Source organism: Charadrius vociferus, unplaced genomic scaffold (genome assembly GCF_000708025.1).
Source record: "Charadrius vociferus isolate BGI_N301 unplaced genomic scaffold, ASM70802v2 scaffold1038, whole genome shotgun sequence".
NCBI classification, from domain to species: Eukaryota; Metazoa; Chordata; class Aves; order Charadriiformes; family Charadriidae; genus Charadrius; species Charadrius vociferus.
This window is the reverse complement of record NW_009649630.1, coordinates 407851-426469: the sequence shown is the minus strand read 5'-3', so window position 1 is coordinate 426469 and position 18619 is coordinate 407851. Positions and strand designations below refer to the sequence as shown.

Here is an 18619-nt window from a genome sequence, read left to right as displayed (position 1 = left end):
CCACATCACAAAACTTGGTGTGTAATTAAGCCAAAATTAATACATCAGCAATCAGGTCCAATGTTATGCTAGAAAATTTACAGCAAAATTCACTTATCTGGGGGCTTTGTTACTTCTTGACATTACCTTGTTTCTTCCCAAATCCAAAATGGATTGTTTTAGAATCTCCAAATTTCTTGATTCTGAAATTGAGTCTATTAAGTGTTATAATTAGCATTTCACAAATCTATTTCTAGAAATATAATAAAAAAATTGTATCAGAAATCTTTCAGTGACTAAAAAAAATAATTGAATGCCTTTACTTCTTAACTATAATCAATACAATTATTCAGCATGATTTCCTCTCAGATATACGTCTGTTCAAATATAAATACAGTTGTTCAAAAGTAAATAGCAGTATCATAGTGTGAGGCACAATATAGATACTTAAATACAGTTTTCTGAAAGTCCAGACTGAAGTTTAAGCAACTTGCACAAGTTCAGCCTGGTAGAACATTCCTTTGTGCAGGTAGTAAGTGCTCTTCTGCAACCATTGGGATTAGCGTTTGGGCTGGCAACACCTCCAGATGAACGGAGTGGGCTGCTGGCGGGGCTGCAGAAGCCTTTCAGCAGTGGGCAGCATTCCCAGCCTACTGAAACACCGGCGCTGGTGTCTGTTCTGGGATAATTACAAGCAAAATAGCATGTTGTGATGACATGTGTGAACGTCAGCATTACCACCTGCTGTGGAGCGAGTTACAGTGCAAATAAGTGATGATTTGAAGATGAACGTATTTGTGCCTGCAGGGAAAATACAGCAGCGCTGCAACTTGGGCCCTGGTTTCCAATTAGGTGAAAGGAAAGAACTCTAATTTATCCGGCAAGTTTCTTTTGTGTGGGGGCCAAACACGGCTGCCTGTACATCTTTACGTCATAGAATAATTGCATAAATACAAAGCACTTTAAAACACTTTGAAGGAAAAAGTAGTATAATAAATGTTAAATCCTGTTAGTAACTGTAGGAAGTGAACCTCTGCTTCACCCATAGTTACAGGTAAACAAAGCCTCCAGCATCACGATATAAAACCAGAACATCCCAAATGGGAACTATTTTCCAGGCAGCAATATGTCCTGCCCACTGTGCTCATTGTGAGGCTTTTCTCAGGGTCTTGAAAATCGTGTGCAAGAATGAAGCAAGCCCTGAAAATTGGTTTCACATATTCCTCTGGCTGCAGAGAGTAGGTCAGCTACTTATTTTCTCCAGTTCATTCATGGACTCAGACATGTCCTCTTTCAATGATTTATGTGAAAGCAAATCTCTGTTATTCCCCCCTCCCCCTCCCCGGTTTTACCAAGTGGTCTATATTGCCTGTTTTTAGTAATCATTCTGATTTCATAATAGTCAGTACTGGCTGTTAATAGCAATCAAACTACCTTAGAATATTCTGCAAGACCATGAGAATTCTTAAGACTTGATGATAATGAATCTTTTCGGCGTTTCTCCCTCAAACAGAATATGCATGTTTCCCAGTTACGGTGAGACTGTCAGTGATAACCCATGAATAATAGTTCTGTCCTGTAGTTTTGCCACATCATCCATTTAAGTTTCTACTTTTCCACTCTCAAAGTGCCTGACAAAGTGTGTGTGAAAAATGCATGAAGAATAGTTATCGCAACATTACCTTTTAACTATGTTTTGTAAAAGTAGAGAAATGAGCCCACATCACGCTCAGCATTTTGTACCACCTCCCTTTCCACTTCTAGGTTTTAATCATTATGGTTTATTGTAACAATGTAAGCATTAATACTGTTTCATGATATATTCCCTAAAATCCTTGGCTTCCACCAAGTTGCTGCTTCCTTCATGTTATGTAAACACAGCAGTGAAGCAAGAGCAGATGGGGAATAAAAATACTGTGGCTGGTAATCAAACGGGTGTTTATTTGTACTCATCCTCTTTCTGCAGCAGAGGGCAGTTACGAGGGGCAGCAGTGTTGATCCCCCCACATGTGGACTTTTCCACGATTCTAACCTTTCTAATCCTAAGGACTGATGGAAAAGTGGTCGCTTGAGGTAGGTCCTTCTTCCATATCAGCGATATAAGAACCCAAAGACAACAGCTGCTGAAGCTGCTCCATCTGAGGTATGGAGCAAGGTTAAACATAAAATGCTGCAATTTCAGGTCCTTTCAGACTAAAATACTGTAATCTCTAGTAATGTGCATACTACTGCGAGCTACAGGAATAAGACAATTTCATATGGCAATAGGTTAGACAGAGGTGGAAGGATTAATTTCTATTTTTTAGAAAGACTTTGATTTACAGTCTCAGAAAGGCAGATCTTTTTGTATTTTCCAGCATCTTTTTTTGTACCAAATGAAGCCAGATAATTGCGTATCATTAAGATGGTAGCTCTGTTCTTTGAATGGAGAGTTTAAATACTTACATTTCAGAAATTCAATGCAGCCGTGTACATACACAAAATAGTTGATAGTGATCTAATCATCACAGCATTTTAATTGATTTCTGGAGTTTTCTGTAGGCTTTGATTCTTTTTGTTTTGAAGAAAGCTCAACTTTTTCTTTTGTGTAAGACTAAGTGCGTGAGTTATGATTGACTGCAGATGTAAAAAAAAATTGAGTTTATTGTGCTGTAACAAAAGAGAAGGGAGGAAACAGGGCAGGAGGCTGAGGTGAGAAGAGTGAATGCTAGGAAAGCCATGTAGAAGTCAGTACTTTGTGAACTCAGAGAAATCACCTTATGGCACAGGATTTTTCTAAGGACGTGTTCTGCTTTATTGTGATGCTGGGTATATATTTCATAAAAGAAAATTCATTTGTTTTAAAAATAGTTGGATAGCAGACAGCTGTTGTCACCTAAGTGTGTGGAAGATGTGCGCTCCCAATACGTTGTCAGAAAATGACATCCAGCATTCGGTAATTCTGCATTATGCTTACCTCCGTTACATATGGAAAACAACTGGGAAACATTAATCCTTTGGGCTTTTTAAGGCCTAGTTTTAACCCTCCTACTTTTAGCTAGCTAGTATTTTTTCTCCTGCGCTTAGAACTAAAGCTTGTGGTAAGCTTATGAGCCTTGCACTGCTCTCAAGAGCATTTCTCAGTTTGGCTGTTTGGAGATGACAGGATACCCTTTGAATGTTCGGCATGCCAATTCAAAACTTGTAGGTGATGTTTGTGTTCCTGGTGAACATAGTTTACTTGGCGAGAGCTTTTTGCTCAGTTTGGTGAAAGCAAGGGAGCTAGAAGACCAGCAAGAGTTGCATGGGTTCTCTGTATTGGTAAGTAAAAGGCACAGAAATGAGTCCCTCGGCCCACAAACTGGTACGCTAACTGGCCATAGCCACACCACAGGGGCTCTCTATACGGGGAGCAAAACCTGCTTTAGACTTGTCCGTGTTGTCTTCTGGTGCCTGGCCTGGGCAGTTCCTTAAATTGCGCCTGGGACTGTGCTTAGGCCCACTTTGGCAGCATGGGTGAGCATGAGGCCAGCGCTCAAGCTTGCATCCATGTCCTCTTATTTAGCAGCAGAGACACAGGTGTACGAGCTGTAGCATCTTGCTAGTAGTGCTCGCTCCTCCACCACAGGCTGCAGAGCAAATGGTTAACAGCAGTTGAAAGACATCCCCCCATCCCCATATCCCTGATGGGAGCTTCACTTACTCTTCCAATGCTTATGCTGCTGCCAAACCAAAGAAAGGCAGGAGGAACTGGGGGGTGGCTGTCCCATGGCTATACCCGAGTAACTCTGGGGACGGGCACGATTACTGCAGGAAACACATCCCTTAGTTTCAGCTTGTCTCAACTGAAAACAAATTAAGTTGCAGGATGTCACATAAACTTTTTTTTTTACTGACTCATCTGGCACTTCCCTGGCTGAAGCATCCCTGTTCTGAAACACCTTCTGTGCAGCTCTAAGTTCCTCGTGTCCATCACCACCCACTGCAGCGGCTCCTTCCGAGAGTCTGTGCTTTCACTCCCACTGCTGTGAGCCGGTGCTGCCCAGTCCTCCTGGTGCTGGCACAGACATGTTCTGCCTTGCATTGCTCCAACTTGTCAGGGCTCTGGCTCCCCGATACTGAATGCTCGTGTTTTTTTTACCAGAGCAAAGTCCTGGTCTTTGTTGTCTTGTGGAGGACTATGCCCATGCAGCCACCAAAATGCGCAAACATCATAGGCACCATCTGCACAAAAGTGAGCCAGGCCAGCCAGCACCGCCGTCCCTGCTTGGATAAAAGGCTGGTTCTTTGTGCTGTGAACCTGGGGAAAATGTGGAAGGTAAGGGTCTGCAACTCTTCGGTGAAGTGGGGCTGTAATGGCCAGCAATCGCCTCGGTTGGTGTTGCACTTTTGGACTCTGTCACCAATGTTTTCATTGATGTTGGTCAGCGCAGAGCCTGCAAGGTGTCTGGGGGTGAAGGTCAGGCCTCGGTAGCCTGATAGGCCTGCGTGACCTTGGAAAGCCAAAAAAGTCCCCTACCTATTCCCGACTGGTCAAACAATTCACCTAAACCAAAGACCCCACTGGGGAGTGTGACATAGTGGGGTGGGCTGGGAAGGGGGCGGGCCTCATTTAACCAGTAGCATCAACAGCCTTACGATGCTCCATGTCTGTGCTCCAACGGTGGCCCCTGCAGGCAATGCCTGAACTCTCTGTCACCTTTGCAGATACTCGTCTCACTCTTAGCATCTCTCACACGCATGCGATCCTGTAAAACCTTGTAATTAAAATGCTTTTACATCTTTTTCAAGTTCAAAACCAGGGAGGACTATTAACCCCAACTGCCTTGCCCACACACAGCTGCATTTATTGGTCTGCCTGAAGCAGCCACTTCTTCCACCAGAGATGACACAGCTGTGGGCTTTACCACAGTGTTTAAAGCAAAATCATTTCAGTGGCAGGAAGAAATGGATGTGGTTCACAACATCATTAGTGTTTTCAGCTTAAAAAAAAAAGAGTAGTCATCTCAAAAGGAAAGGCACTTTATAAAGGTGTGTCTATAGGCTTCGTGTTTCTGCTAGGCGGTTACACAGGTACATGGGTATTGACAAACCAACTTTAAGCCAAAAATAACACTAAAGATGACCCAAAACTTTCCCAGGCTGTAGCACTGCCACCAGCTTGTCATTCCCTTGCCTCCCACCACCACTTCTGGAACTAGGAGTCCATTTTGACAACCAGCAGTGCCCTCAGCCCCTACTCTGTCAGCTGTTCTTATTTATTTAGACCACACACTTTGCTTTTGATGCTTTTTGTATTGCAAAATACAGAAATATATTATTTATGGTATCTTAGAAGATCACATGCTTGAGAAGAGGCAAAGACTGGAAATAAAAATGAAGACTAGAAGGAAAAAACTCTTTAAAATATTTGAAGTGGTACTGATTGCCAGTAAAATGCCTGTTCATTATATCAGCACGAAGTGTCATAGTTAAAATAGAAGCTATCTTTATTTGAGAACTAATAATGAATGCTGCCTAAATGAACAACGGAGAATTCAAATGGGAGAAAGAATGAAAAAAAATGTAGGAAGAGACATTCACATCAGGCACAAGGTAATCACAAAGTGTTTCATAAGACAGACTATTTCTAGGTACGGTTCGAAGACAAATGTTAACCAACAGGAAAAAAAATCCTTGCTCACCAAGGGAAGCAGACATGATTTCAAAGTAAAAGTTTTTCTTTGTCTGAGATTAACCAAATAAAAGAGATTTAAAGGCAGCAACTCTGAGTGCTGACAGGTATGACTAGAGTTGCATATGGAAGCAGAAGTGTGTAACATTTAGGGGTGACACTGTCTGGAAAGGGCCCTGGTCCTGCAATGCATCTCAGAATAACCTAGCTGAGGTTTTACTTTTTAAGAAAGGCTATTTTGGGGGGGAAAAAAAAAAAGGGTCTTTTTATTGGGGAAAAAAAACCCAAAACACCCCACAGTCGGGGTTTTTCTGACAAAGAGCATTTAAGGGGAATTCTGTGAAAAGGGATCTTACCACTTCTCAAAATTCACACAAGAACATTGTTGTATTTTTTCCTTCAGCTCCAATTCCACTAGAGAGGCAGCCACAGAAGACGTATTTCACTTGCTGGCCGGCTCTGCAAGTGCTGCTCCACCATCCCTGGCTGTCCTCATGGACTCTACAGCCAATTCTCACTTTGGCTAATGCTGGAATGGGAGTTAACGGTGGAGGGGGGGCAGGGGGAAGGAGCAGGTTATGGGGACAAAGTGGGGGACTGTAGGCACCCACCCTTACTTCTTGAGACCCCCAGGAGGAACTCTGAAGGAGAATTCCTCCTGGAAGAGCCTGATCCAGCACGACCTTCCATGACACCTCACAAAACCAGCTATGGCTTGAAGTCCACCTGCTCTCAGAGTTCAGGAGCTGCTGCCCCTTTTCTTCTCAAGAGCTTTCATTAGGTCAGACATGAAATCTGCTTGCCTGCCTCCACCCCCAGTTGGAGGTGGCCCAGCTGACTGTGGCTCTCCACCTTGTCCTGTGTTTTCTAGCCTTTTTGAAGGAAGTGGCACAGGTTTCTTTGTTGGAGGGGGGGGCTTACTGGAGACAGGTGGAGGTGGAGGGGGTAATGGCAGGTCTCCATTACCGCTGCTGGAGGCTGGTGGTGGTGGAGGCACAAAATCAGGAGGAGGTTCACAGAAATCAGACGGTGGTGGTGGTGGTGGAAAATCAATCTTCAATGTAGGTGGTGGTGCTGGAAAGCTGTCTGGATCTGTTAGGAAAGCGCCGCTGTCTCGTTTGACTTTGGAGGGTAGAATTGGTGAAACAGAAATAGCAGATGACCGCCTCTCAGGCGGAGGAGGAGGCTGCAGCGAGTTCCTCTTACTCTGGTATTTCTGTGGCCTCATCACTGACTGTGCCAGGCCAGGCGCGCTGACGTTATTTGACTTAGCCTTTAACAAGCAGAAGGAATAAAAGGACAAGACATAGTCAGTGCATGTGTAAACTAATGCCACTGCTGAAGAACAGCAAAAAGATGTGAAAATATATGAGAATAGTGCAGTAGACAGACAGCAAAATGAAGTAGAGTACATTTTGCCTGAAGAGTGCAAAGAGTATTTTGTTTTCTTTCTGGGGATGCCCACAGACCTTTGACAGTGGAAACCTCCATTTTGACAGTATTCATAGTGCTTCTGTGAGTGCTGTCCACAGAAAATGAGTGCTTTTAAATTTCAAAAAATTGCAGTTAGTAGGACATATAAAGATACTTTCTTGATGTTCTAGCCTGCTGTTCATTCCCTGAGAACATGAAGACTTAAAAGAAAAAAATCTGTGTTGTGTTTTTATATCCAAAAATACTGAGCAAGATGTGAGATCATAAAAAGCAGATGTAGTTTTGGCTCTCATCCCCATTGTATCTCCATCTCCCATTCTAGCTGGAGATCCAGAGCTGGATCTCTGGATAAAGCTGAAGTCACCTATCTCTGCCAAACTCATCAGATACAACAGCAGGGAACCAGGAAGAAGGGGGAGAGATTTGGGAATTTAAAGCTTACGTGTCTGGATTCACTGTCCCCAGCACTCTGCAGCGTGGCGTGACATGCATTCACCCGCAGGGTAGTGCACTGGGCCCCCTCGGTGCAGGAGGGAGAGAGCACTGCAAAGCACTGTGAAGAGTGGCACTTGGGAAGACCGTCTGTCACGATTCCGTGCAGGGCACAGCAGGGGAAAGATGCTGCATCGGTGACCTGGCAAGGGCCACTGCTAAGCCTGGGGAAAGGTGTCTTCTGCCTGCTGGGAGAGGCACACGGATGTGCCTCCTCCACTTTTGAATCAATAGTGCGACAAACAGGTCCTTGAAGCCACTAAGTTCTAGCCATGTTTGCAAGTTTCAAACCCTCTGGCAACTTTTTTGAAGGAAAAATGAATCAAAGCATCCATTGCACAAGAAAAAAAAAAAGTAGGATAGCAGTTCATTATAGACATGTTTATTTTGACAAAATTTTAGGTGGCTTTTCTTTTAAATTGTGTTTGCTAGTTGACGCTCTGAAGATAAATAAAGCCCATTTGGTGATATCTGAATATAATGTGCTCTCCTTTTTTTTTCAGGTAGCAACTGAGAGCTGCTGATAGTTACTACACAGACATGCTATCTATTATTGTAAACCTGTGGCGAAGTCTGCTGTCCTGAAAACAAAGCTCTGTAATACATTCATTTCTAGTTATGCTAATTTATCAGTTTAGATTCAGCTAGCTTAGTGCTCTAACTGTAGCACAATGCACCCCGAGAGACTTCAGCTTGACCCTTTGGTCCCAAGCTTGCAGAAGCTGTGAGATGAAGGTGGGAACGTTTGCTTCGGCTAGAGAACAGTGCTCTGCAACCCTGCAGTCAGCAGTACTAATTCTGGCATTAGCTAAGTATAACAGCCATGCCTTCTGTTCCTCACTCTCCTTGCCTACAAAGATGGAAGTAAACAACACACAGGAGGGAACCACTGGCTGAGTTCTGAGAATGTGATCTACTCCAGAGGAAGTGAGGTTCAGAACAGAGAAACAGATCTTTTTAAAGGAGGAACTCAAAGACAGAAACAAGAAGTGTGGGACACGTAATGCAGTTGACAGCTTGTCCTGTGCACTTTAACCACGATGGAGGGATTGAATGATGGACTGCAAACAAATGCAGGGGGTTTTTTTCCGTAGGATGTTTTTGAAGTCCTCATACCCTACTGATATTTTTACAGCAGAGTTCGTGCAAGTAAACAAAATTTGGAGCTTAATCAAGGAATGCATTTAGAGCCTAAATGTGAAGTTTTGCCTTACTTCTTCACACTTTCTCCTTTCTTACACCCTCATCTTCAGTTGTGCACAGTGTTCCCTGCTGAAAACACTACTACATTCTTTGTGTTACCAAGGCAAGACTTGTCTTCTGGCAGAGACAGAAAATGACACCGTGGTGCTGACAGCACAGACTCTTTGAGACTGTCCCAGTAGGCGCATTCCTATTCCTGCTACGTGAACTCAACAGCTATTTGTTCTGAAGAACGAAAGTGGCAGATGGCTGTGCCTTCACCTCCCGTCAGTGGCTCCGTGCTTCTGTGCAATGGGCACACTGTTTGCAGTGAGTAAAGCATGAAGAGGGACAGCAAACCAGCCACTTTGCCTAAGAGCCAAATCCTTGTCACAACAGTAGACTGGCACTTTGAGGGGTGAAGATAGTGGGGGAAGAAAAACAAACTGGAAGAATTGATTCACAGGTGACATTTAACTAGTGCACTGCTAGTAACTGCTTACCTGCACCTCTGACGTATCCACTTTCTTCTGAGTCTCTGGAAATTCTGCACTGGAACGACGAACAATTTGGGGAATCTGTCCATTTGACTGAACAGCAGCTGTGACAAGGAGAGGAGACAGAGGGAAGAGAGTGTTACATATTAACCAGATCAGGGAATAGCAAACTAAGAAAAAGGCTATAAAAACATCTTTACAACTTTCACCAAGGAACCAACAATGAGGTAACAGCTCTGAAATTTCTCCCCCATCTGGAATCACGGAAGATTTGTGAACCTCGCTAGTCTCGGATTAGTGAAGATCTGCTAGCAGGCTAAGTTAAAACTCTGCAAAACGTCTGTCGACCATTACTGTGTTTGTAAGGGATATGCATAAATAACCCAGTACTGTCAAATGGAGTAAGTGAATGTGAGACCAAAGGACAAATTTGTTGGTTTAATTACAAAAAAGTCCCCAGCCCCTGTATAATCTGATGAGGATTAAATAAACTCTCCAGTTTAGTCTATCATTTTTGGAAGCTGTACATGTCAAAGTAGTAGATAGCGTTTGGTGCCTAGATACGTACATTTGTAAACCCTAATGGCTGCCTTAGCTCTATTATAATTTACAGTTCTAAGATCCAGTAGAGTTCCACTCATGTACTTCTTGGATGCTAGTGAACCCTTAGCTGTCTACAATATAAATCTAAGCACAGCCGTGGTTTTAATCTTAACATGTACTTTTCTGATTAGCAAAGCGGTTCCACGAATATGATAAGAAATAGAATAAATTATTTTTATTGCCATGCCTGCAAATCACACGACTGACAGAGAAGTAAGACAAACTCTGCAGTGTACTGAATTTACTAGGGCTATTTAGGCTTCAGGGGATGACAGAATATGGTCTGAAGTCCTTGTGTTTTATGTTTGCGCCTGCATGTCGTTCAGCATATTTAATCCAAAGTACCATTTTGATCATTCAAACTGCAGTTTGTGTTTGTTGAAGGATTAACATGGAAGTCAATAAAGAGATAAAACCAATCTTGTGGCTGTAAGTGCTCAGTGAAGAGAGATGTAAATCCCTGGGTTCTGGGGCCGTGCCCTCAAGTGGAGCAAGTTATTGTGTCTCCTCACTTCATCTGCTGTCCATAGCAGAGCAGGAGTTTGGGCTTCACACTGCTCAAGGATGTTGCAGCCCTCAGTTATGCTGAGATTTAACTAATGAAAGAGAGTAGAGAGAGATCCACTCTATAGAGTGCAAGGTGTAGTGTTCTACTTGGCAAATATGATATACCAGAAAGTTGGAACATGGCTAAATGGTAATCTGCTGCTTCTGTTAATGGATTTCATAAACTATGCAAGACTTTAAAGCATCATTTGACATATCAACTCCCGCCACATACCTACACATACGCTATACTAAAAGTCAGTCAGATAAAGGACCCCCAGCCAATCCAATATGTGAGTTCATGCATTCTACTATCAAGATTTATTTTTAATTTAAATGTTATAGTATTCTTTGCAAATCAATTTCTCAAAAATGTTATGCTGAATTACTATTTTTTAAGAAAAAAAAAAAAGTAGTCCAAATACAATGCAAAATATAGATACCAAAGTATATAATGCAAAATATTGAACTGTGCAGTGATATGGAATAAAGCAACAACCTTCATCTTTCAAACACAATGATACTGTGCTAGCACACAGCATACACTGTTTTTTTAGCATCCAAAGACACACATAGTGAGGCAGAGGCAAAAATCATATTTTGCCTGAGGTGTGCCTGGCACTTCAGAACCGTGGACCAGTTTGGGGTATAAGCAAACACACAAATGCTGGCTACAGCAGCGTGACCAGGGAATATAGGCTACACGAGATGCAAGAACAGAAGTTCCAGCTGCCTTCCTAAGCATTGCTTTTTGCTGCCACTGAAGTCAATAGAGTACAGCCCCCGGCTAAGCTCACACAGGACTATAGTTTTCTATAGCAGATTTTAGCCTATACTGAAATCAGACCATATAAATGGCTATACAGTCATTTGAAAACAGAACAGAAGAAAACATGCTTTGTTCCATTTCCAAAACATGAGCCAACAACTGCTCATAGTCAGGCAGTTCAGGTTATAGTATTATAGTTGGGCCCCAGGTTTTATATAGGCCAATAATGACAACCGTAAGACAGCAAGAATCACAGTGACTTGCCTCAATTAGAACACTAATGATCCTTCAGAGATATTTTCATAGAGACAACATACATGACTAAAATCTTTCCAGGCTATTTAACCATTTAATGGGATCCATTAGTTAAGATTAACAGTATACTTTATGATCACATGCAGTGTTCCTGGATTCTAGTCAGGAGCTGAAGTTATACAGATGTATATATACTTTACGAGGCCTCGATCCTGCCCATATCCAGTACAGACTGCAGCACCAGCATGGAGCCCCACTGGCCAGCCACCTCTCTACTGCCATCAACACCAGAACACAAAATGCTCCACCACCGTCCCATCCACCCTCACTAAAGTACCCCCACGCACAACCACCAAGAAACCCCCTGATCTCAAAGCAGTCTGTTACTGGGTCTCCCTACCCCAAATGTGCATTTATTACCATTATTTGACTCAAAGGAATAGTAGAAAGACCACTCTCTTCTCAGATGTACCGAGAAAAGGCAAACTAAAGTCTTGGAGAGATGTTTGGAGGATTTTGAGTTGTCTACATGAGAAGTCAGAACATTAACTGCCAACACTGAATTTGACTTTGCCTGTCTTATAACAGTAAGTACTTGGCCAGCATGTCCTTCCTAATAAATAAAGTGCATCTTAAGCATGTAAACTAAAAACATTCCAGCAAGTTACAGCTAGTATCATGCACTGTTGTATCTGTATAATGATAAAATAGTAACAGCAATATGATGAAGCCCCTGGAAAAGTAAAGTTAGAGAATAACCCAATCCTTTCTTCCTCTGCATTCTTCTCCTAACACCAACATTGTTATCAAGCAAATGAGTGAAAGGCTGGGAAAGAGCGTGGCTCACTCTATAATAATCCCTTTCTTAAATTATCTTTCTCAGAATATCCCACTCATCCCTTTTACTCATTGGAAGAAAAGCTCCCATACAGCCAGTGTAGAGATGGGCAAACAGAAAACTTCAAGACATGGACCATTGGTCTGTAAAATGTAGAGGGAGGATAAAGGATTTGTATTCAGATGCCAACAGAAAAATACCTTATTTAATTATGCAGATTTAAACTGACCTTTGGTGGGCTGTCTTTGTATTCTTCAAGTTCTAACTTTAAAGTGAGAGCTCTGCTGCTACCTTAGTTATAGATTAGAGCTACACTGCGCTGCCTAGAACAAGATATTATCTTGCTGAATCAGTGGGACCATTTTCTGAACAAAGACTACGTGCAACACTGATGATGACAGAAGAGGGCAATAAATGTGATTTCAACTGCTGTGACAGCACTGGTACCTGCAGATAAGGATCCAACAGGGGCAGCTGGTTCCACCATCCCTTGATCTGCCCATCGAGAGGACAAGCCAGCTTTCTTCACTGCACATTTGTAATTATCATATAGTGTCTTGCCATACTGCAAAACAAACAATACAACAAGCACGGCGTTAAGCCTGAAATAAGCCAAGCATTCATTCTGCTCTCGGACAACTTTCCTGACCCCATTCCTTCCTACCCAGTTTTGTTAAAAAGTAGCTTTCTACAAGTGCTGTATAGGGCCAGGTGGAAAGCATTTCCGTAATAATACAATAAAACAGAAATCCCTGTGACCAGCACAGTCCTACTGATATCATTCTCACATTTTATGTTCGTTTCAGTATCTGTAAACATCTTGAAACTTGGCTTTAAGAGCAACTGTTCTCAATAAATATCTTTTTTCAGTGCTTTCCAAGTATTACATTTTCAGACTGGAGGCTTGGGACACTGAATCCTGGGCTCTAGAGCAAACAGCTCTGTCAGTGTAATACACAAAATCATTTGATGATCACCCCACACTCTTGTGGGATGTCCCCCGGCAGCAGCACTGGCAGAAAAGAATATCTATGTAACAGGAGGCATCTGTACAGCCAGTACACTGGGCTATGTATAAACCCATCTCCCTTAATATTTTGTGCAAACCAAAAATCATCTGTGAATTCAGATCTTTTTGAATAGGGTGAGGCAGACAATTTGGGCACAACTGCCTGAAAGATGTCACAGTTGGACTGACCAGAGCCTGCACATCTCTAGCCACAGCATACTATTATTGTGCCAGATAACCGTGGAGTGAGTTTTATGAGCACATGAGTTTTATAGCTACAGAATTCACCCTCATGTTAATGAGAAAGACACCCTGATAACTAGGGTACAGGAACATTCAGCAAATCCACTCCGGTCATGTCCTTCTGCTCTTTCTTTCTATGGTATAATTAGCATGAATGTCCATTCTTGTCACAATCGTTCCAGTTGAGACGATGACAGTCAGTAACCTAAGGAAGACAGGATTTTACAGAAAACATATTTGACTAAATTTACTTTTAATCTCACCTTGGCGATTCTTATTCCCGTTACCCACTGATGCAGGGTTGCTTGATCATCACAGCATAAGTACTTGATATATTGTGATTCCTTTTGAATCTGGGGGTGCTGAAAGATATTGATTCAAAAATTAAGACAAACACAGAAATCAAGTCACTATACAAAAATGTGAAGGCACTGCACAGTGACCTCAGTGAGAACACTGCCTATAGGCATCTTGTTAACTTGAAGATGATTTGGGGAAAAAAAAAAAAAAAGCAGCAGCAAAAACAGGTATAAGAAAATATAAAAAAGATGGTGATTCTGACTTATACATGAGTTGCCACTGGCAGCATTTGCTTGAAATAATTTTAACGCATTGTAGTATGAATTCAAGGGCTACAGAAATCTCATAGTGATCTAGGGTTCAATGAAGTCTACAAATGCCATGGTTCAAGGTCTAACATTCAATGCATAAACACTGGAAGGAAGTCTGTTTCTCATTGTGGTTTGTCATCTGTAAGGCATCCAGACTGAATGCTGAACATAATTAGTTTTCAAAGAGTATGTTAAATTTGTTTAAGCATAAACTCTCAGCTGAAACAGATTTTTTCCTTCTAACTGACTGCCTTTCTTTGGGCCTTGTTCTAGCTTTCTTCCTACACATTTTTATTCTGCTTTACTCTTGCTGTTGTTTGCCAACAGTTTTGTAATAGTGCCATATGTTCCAGATAGAGGATCATTCAAAATGCAATGCCATCAGAAGTAATCTGTTTTGTTTGTTTGTACCAGAAACCTTTACAATTTTAAAACGTTTTTTGTTCTTTTGGACACAATTTAGGATCTCTTCCCCTTACTGATCAATGTAGTCGTGGTATGTGCAACACAAAGATCACCAAAATGCCAGGCAGCCTATTTGCCTGAGATTGACCATCCTCTCTAAGACTGCGCAGGAATCTGGTTCCCCTGCTACAGCAGAGAAGGCTGTAAGTCTTTAGTAGCTTATGTGGAATAATACACTGGCATCCCTCAATATTCAAGCAAAAGAATGAAACCAAAGGAAAAGGCTTCATGATCCCTTATTTATGTGTTCATTTCTATTCATATTCTTACAAATTATAGGTGCACAGTTAGTGAAATCTTGTGAACACACAAAAGAGCAGCTGAATATGCTCCAAGGATTTGCTATCGTCAAACCATTCTCTTTGGCCTGGGCAGCTGAAAATTCACAGAATCACAGAATGGTAGGGGTTGGAAGAGACCCACAGAGATCTTTTAGTCCAAAGCCCCTGCAGGTTCACCTAGAGCAGGTTGGACCGGATTGCATCCAGGTGGGTTTTGAATACCTGCAGAGAAGGAGACTCCACAACCTCTCTGGGCAGCCTGTTCCGGTGCTTTGTCACCCTCAAAGTAAAGAAATTTCTCCTTATGTTCAGATGGAGTTTTCTGCATTCCAGTTTGCACCTGTTACCCCTTGTCCTGTCACTAGGCACCACTGAAAGGAGTCTGTCCCGATCCTCTTGACACGCGCCCTTTAGATATTTATAAGCATTGACGAGATCCCCTCTCAGTCTTCTCTTCTCCAGGCTAAACAGACCCAGATCTCTCAGCCTTTCCTCGTAAGAGAGGCGCTCCAATCATCTGACCATCTTCATAAGCATACCTCCACCTAGCAGCAAGGACCTTGGTTTTATACATATTGTTAAGCCCCCAAAACAGAGCAGTGCTGGACATGGGGAACTCAGCAGGATCCCTCGCAGTGCAGAGAACTGTGAGCAACCCACCAGCCCAGGGCTGATGTCGGCACCAGATATCCCCTCACATGTGCCCGCTGGTGGCTGGGGCATCCCTGGCGCAGAGGCCAAAACCTGGCCACAGCTGGGTGACCCAGGGGTTCAAAAGCAAAGCTGAATATAGACGTCTTGCTCCTCACCCATGTGTGCCTGCTCCCACCCTCAGCACCGCAGACACCAGGCTTCCCTTGCTCGTGTTGACCCAACCGTTTACGAGGCCACATTGTGATTTGAAAAAAAGAGGAACTGGTCTGGGTTAAATATAACCCATTTCATCGTGCTGTAGTTTTGGTTTGGTTTTTTTTAAACCCAGCAGTACACAGCATGGTCTCACATACAGCGTGGGCATAAGGGGCACTGCAGCTTGCGGAGAGAACAAGTAGCAAGAACAAGAGGATGGGACCGTGCTAGCCAGTATTGCTGCCAGAGCCCTGTATCATCAAATTACAGAGCGACAGTGAACACACCAGGGAGATAACTGTGAGGAACAAAAAAACCAAAGGAATATTATTCTTGAGGGGTTTCAGTGACAGATGTGTCCCAAGGCAGTGCTGCAAGTAATTGTATTACAGCTCCTTGCTGTTTGAACTTAGCTGCTCACACAGGTCATAGTGTTGGCCATTTTTCTGCAAACACATCGCTGGCCACCTCCCCTGCTTCAGCCCTCTGGAATGGTCCATGGCCAACTTATGCTATTACCTTGCTCTTGGGCACTCCCAAAGTGAGAGCAAGTGACAGCTCACATTGCAAGCCCAGAGGTGACAACTCACTGTCACCAGGTGCCTTTACTGCAGAGCAGGCACTGTGCCTGTCCCATGGACCTGTGCCTCATCCACCTGGGACACTCACCCATCATCCCCTCACACAGTTCAACATACAGGGCTGTATCTTGCTGCTATGCACCTATGCCACTTATCAAAGAGGCAGTAACCAGGGCCCCTGGACAAATAGCCTTCTCCAGGTCCCCAGCATCTGCCTGTCCCTGTCTCCAGCAGCCTCAGACAGCCTGAATGCTGCTCAGAATGGGCTCTGCTACTGCAACATGTTGCCAGGACATAATGCCTGACAATCCTTGTTTCCTTCTGCCATTCTCCATTATATGACCCAACACTGTGAAAACCACTATGAGAATTCAGTCTGAATGGTTTCTTTAAAAGGGAACTGTAAGCACGCACTTCTCTGTGTGGCAGAGTATGTCCCATAGACCTGCGTTACATTATCACCAGAGCCAAAAGAACCAGGAGGTGCAAATACTCTGCAGATAAAGGCTGGGTAAATGCAATTCTTCAAGTACTTTTCAATCAGCAACTAGCAATCTTGCTCCAGTGTGTAAGGTCCTACTGAACCCAGCAGATGGCACCCAAAGCTTTCAAAAATGAAAAAAGTAAGGAATTTTTTTTTTTGCTTTTTCATGACAATGAAATCCAATGGGTCTACATATCTCCCCTAGTTTTCAAACACCACACCTACCAACAGTTTTTTATTACAAGGAAAAAAAAAAGACTTCTGTAATTTAGCAGATAATTCAGACAAACACCTGGAAAAAAGTGCACACTTTCAACAAGGCAGAGGAGAACAGGGCATAATGCAAGCTAGGTAATGGTGCTGCATGTAGACACAGCCCTGCCATGGGGATCTGCTGCTGGGGAGCTCAGAGGGGCTGCTGCAGACGTCTCCTTTGGGGCACCCTACAGAAATACCAGTTTCACAAAAAACACCTGTACTGTGTCAGATCAAAGGCCCCTGAATCCAATATCTGGACTTTGAGAGTGGCCAAAAATGGATACTGAGAAGAGAAAGAACAAGACAAGCATATATGTTACTTCCTTCTCTGTACTCTCCCTGTTCGCTACTATTTTCAGGTCAGGGGATTTTCTGAGCCGGATGGGGTTTCTCTGTATTTAGGTTCTTCAATGGATTTCTCCTCCAGGTACGTCTTCAGCTATTTATTGAGCCCAGAGAGAGTTCTTGCATCCACAACATCTTTTAGCAACAATTTTCCCAGGTCTGCTACACTCTCTATGAAGAACCACCTCCTGTTTCTCTGAACCTGACTGCTACTAGCTTTGTGTAACCTTCTTGTAGAGACACTAATGGCTGATCCTTATCCACACCTCTCCATGCCACTCCTGAGCCTAGAGATCTGTATCATATTACTGGCAAGTTGTTTCTTTTCCAGCCTACAAGCTTCTAGTCTCTGCAGTCATTCTTCAAGTCAAAGTCATTCCTTATCTCTGCTTATCCTTGTTGCTCCTCCTTGATCCTTTTCCAAGTTTATTATATCCTCTTTGAGATGAGAGGACCAGAACTGCAAAGGTGAGGGGAAACCATGGACTTGTGCCATGGTATTGCAATGTTCACTGCTTTATCATCTATGCCTTTCCTAGTCATTCCTAATGCTTGATTTACATATCTGACCACCACTGAGCACTGAAACAAGGCTTTTGTCAAGTTATATACCATATCAGCATCTTGCTCCTGAATGGTACAGGTCAGCTCAAAGTTAGTAATTTCACAGCTGAAGTTCAATAGTTTTTGTCCCTGTGCACATTACTGTGTGTATACCCAGATCGTATGTTATTTATGATTTTATTCTCCAGAACCTCAGCCTCAATAGCCTTCCAGAATTCTTCAGTCTGCCCTTTCCTCAGTGATCTGAATAATGTAGCATCATGGGCAAGCTTCCTCACCTCATTGTCTCAATGAGTATTTTGAGACTGTGGGGTTCTCACCATCCTGAGAAGCTGAGAGGGAACTGTCAGTGAACAAGTCTAGAGTGTCCCCTGACAGACAACATGAGAGTTATTTACTGCCTACTCTCTACCCTATATTTTACTAGCTATTGTCTCCACTGGGCAATCCATCTTAACTGCTGACATGCACCAGTGGGGCTTATTCCAAATTACCCCAATCAGTTCCTTGATTAAATTACTCCAATCAGCAACCATGATTAAATGCAGAGTCACAAGTATATTCTGTCAATTAGGGTCAAAACTATCAAGCTGTTGAGCACCCAGCTCTCACAAGGAAGGTTAAACACCTCAAAGCCATGCAGGCAGTCTGTACCTTCGCTTTCTAACAGCTGAGAACTGT

General features: G+C 43.0%; 1 protein-coding gene across 1 annotated transcript in view; it reads right to left on the bottom strand.

The window, feature by feature from the left end:
- Positions 1 to 6279: 6279 nt before the first annotated feature.
- Positions 6280 to 18619, bottom strand: part of APBB1IP (amyloid beta (A4) precursor protein-binding, family B, member 1 interacting protein) — a 49465-nt gene continuing 37125 nt past the window's right edge. Inside the window, exons 10-13 of the mRNA XM_009890560.1 lie at positions 13764 to 13862; positions 12696 to 12813; positions 9250 to 9341; positions 6280 to 6905 (exon numbers count right to left, since the gene is read on the bottom strand). Coding sequence (XP_009888862.1) covers positions 6372 to 6905; positions 9250 to 9341; positions 12696 to 12813; positions 13764 to 13862 — 843 coding nt within the window. The 3' untranslated portion in view covers positions 6280 to 6371. The remainder of the gene's footprint in view (positions 6906 to 9249; positions 9342 to 12695; positions 12814 to 13763; positions 13863 to 18619) is intronic.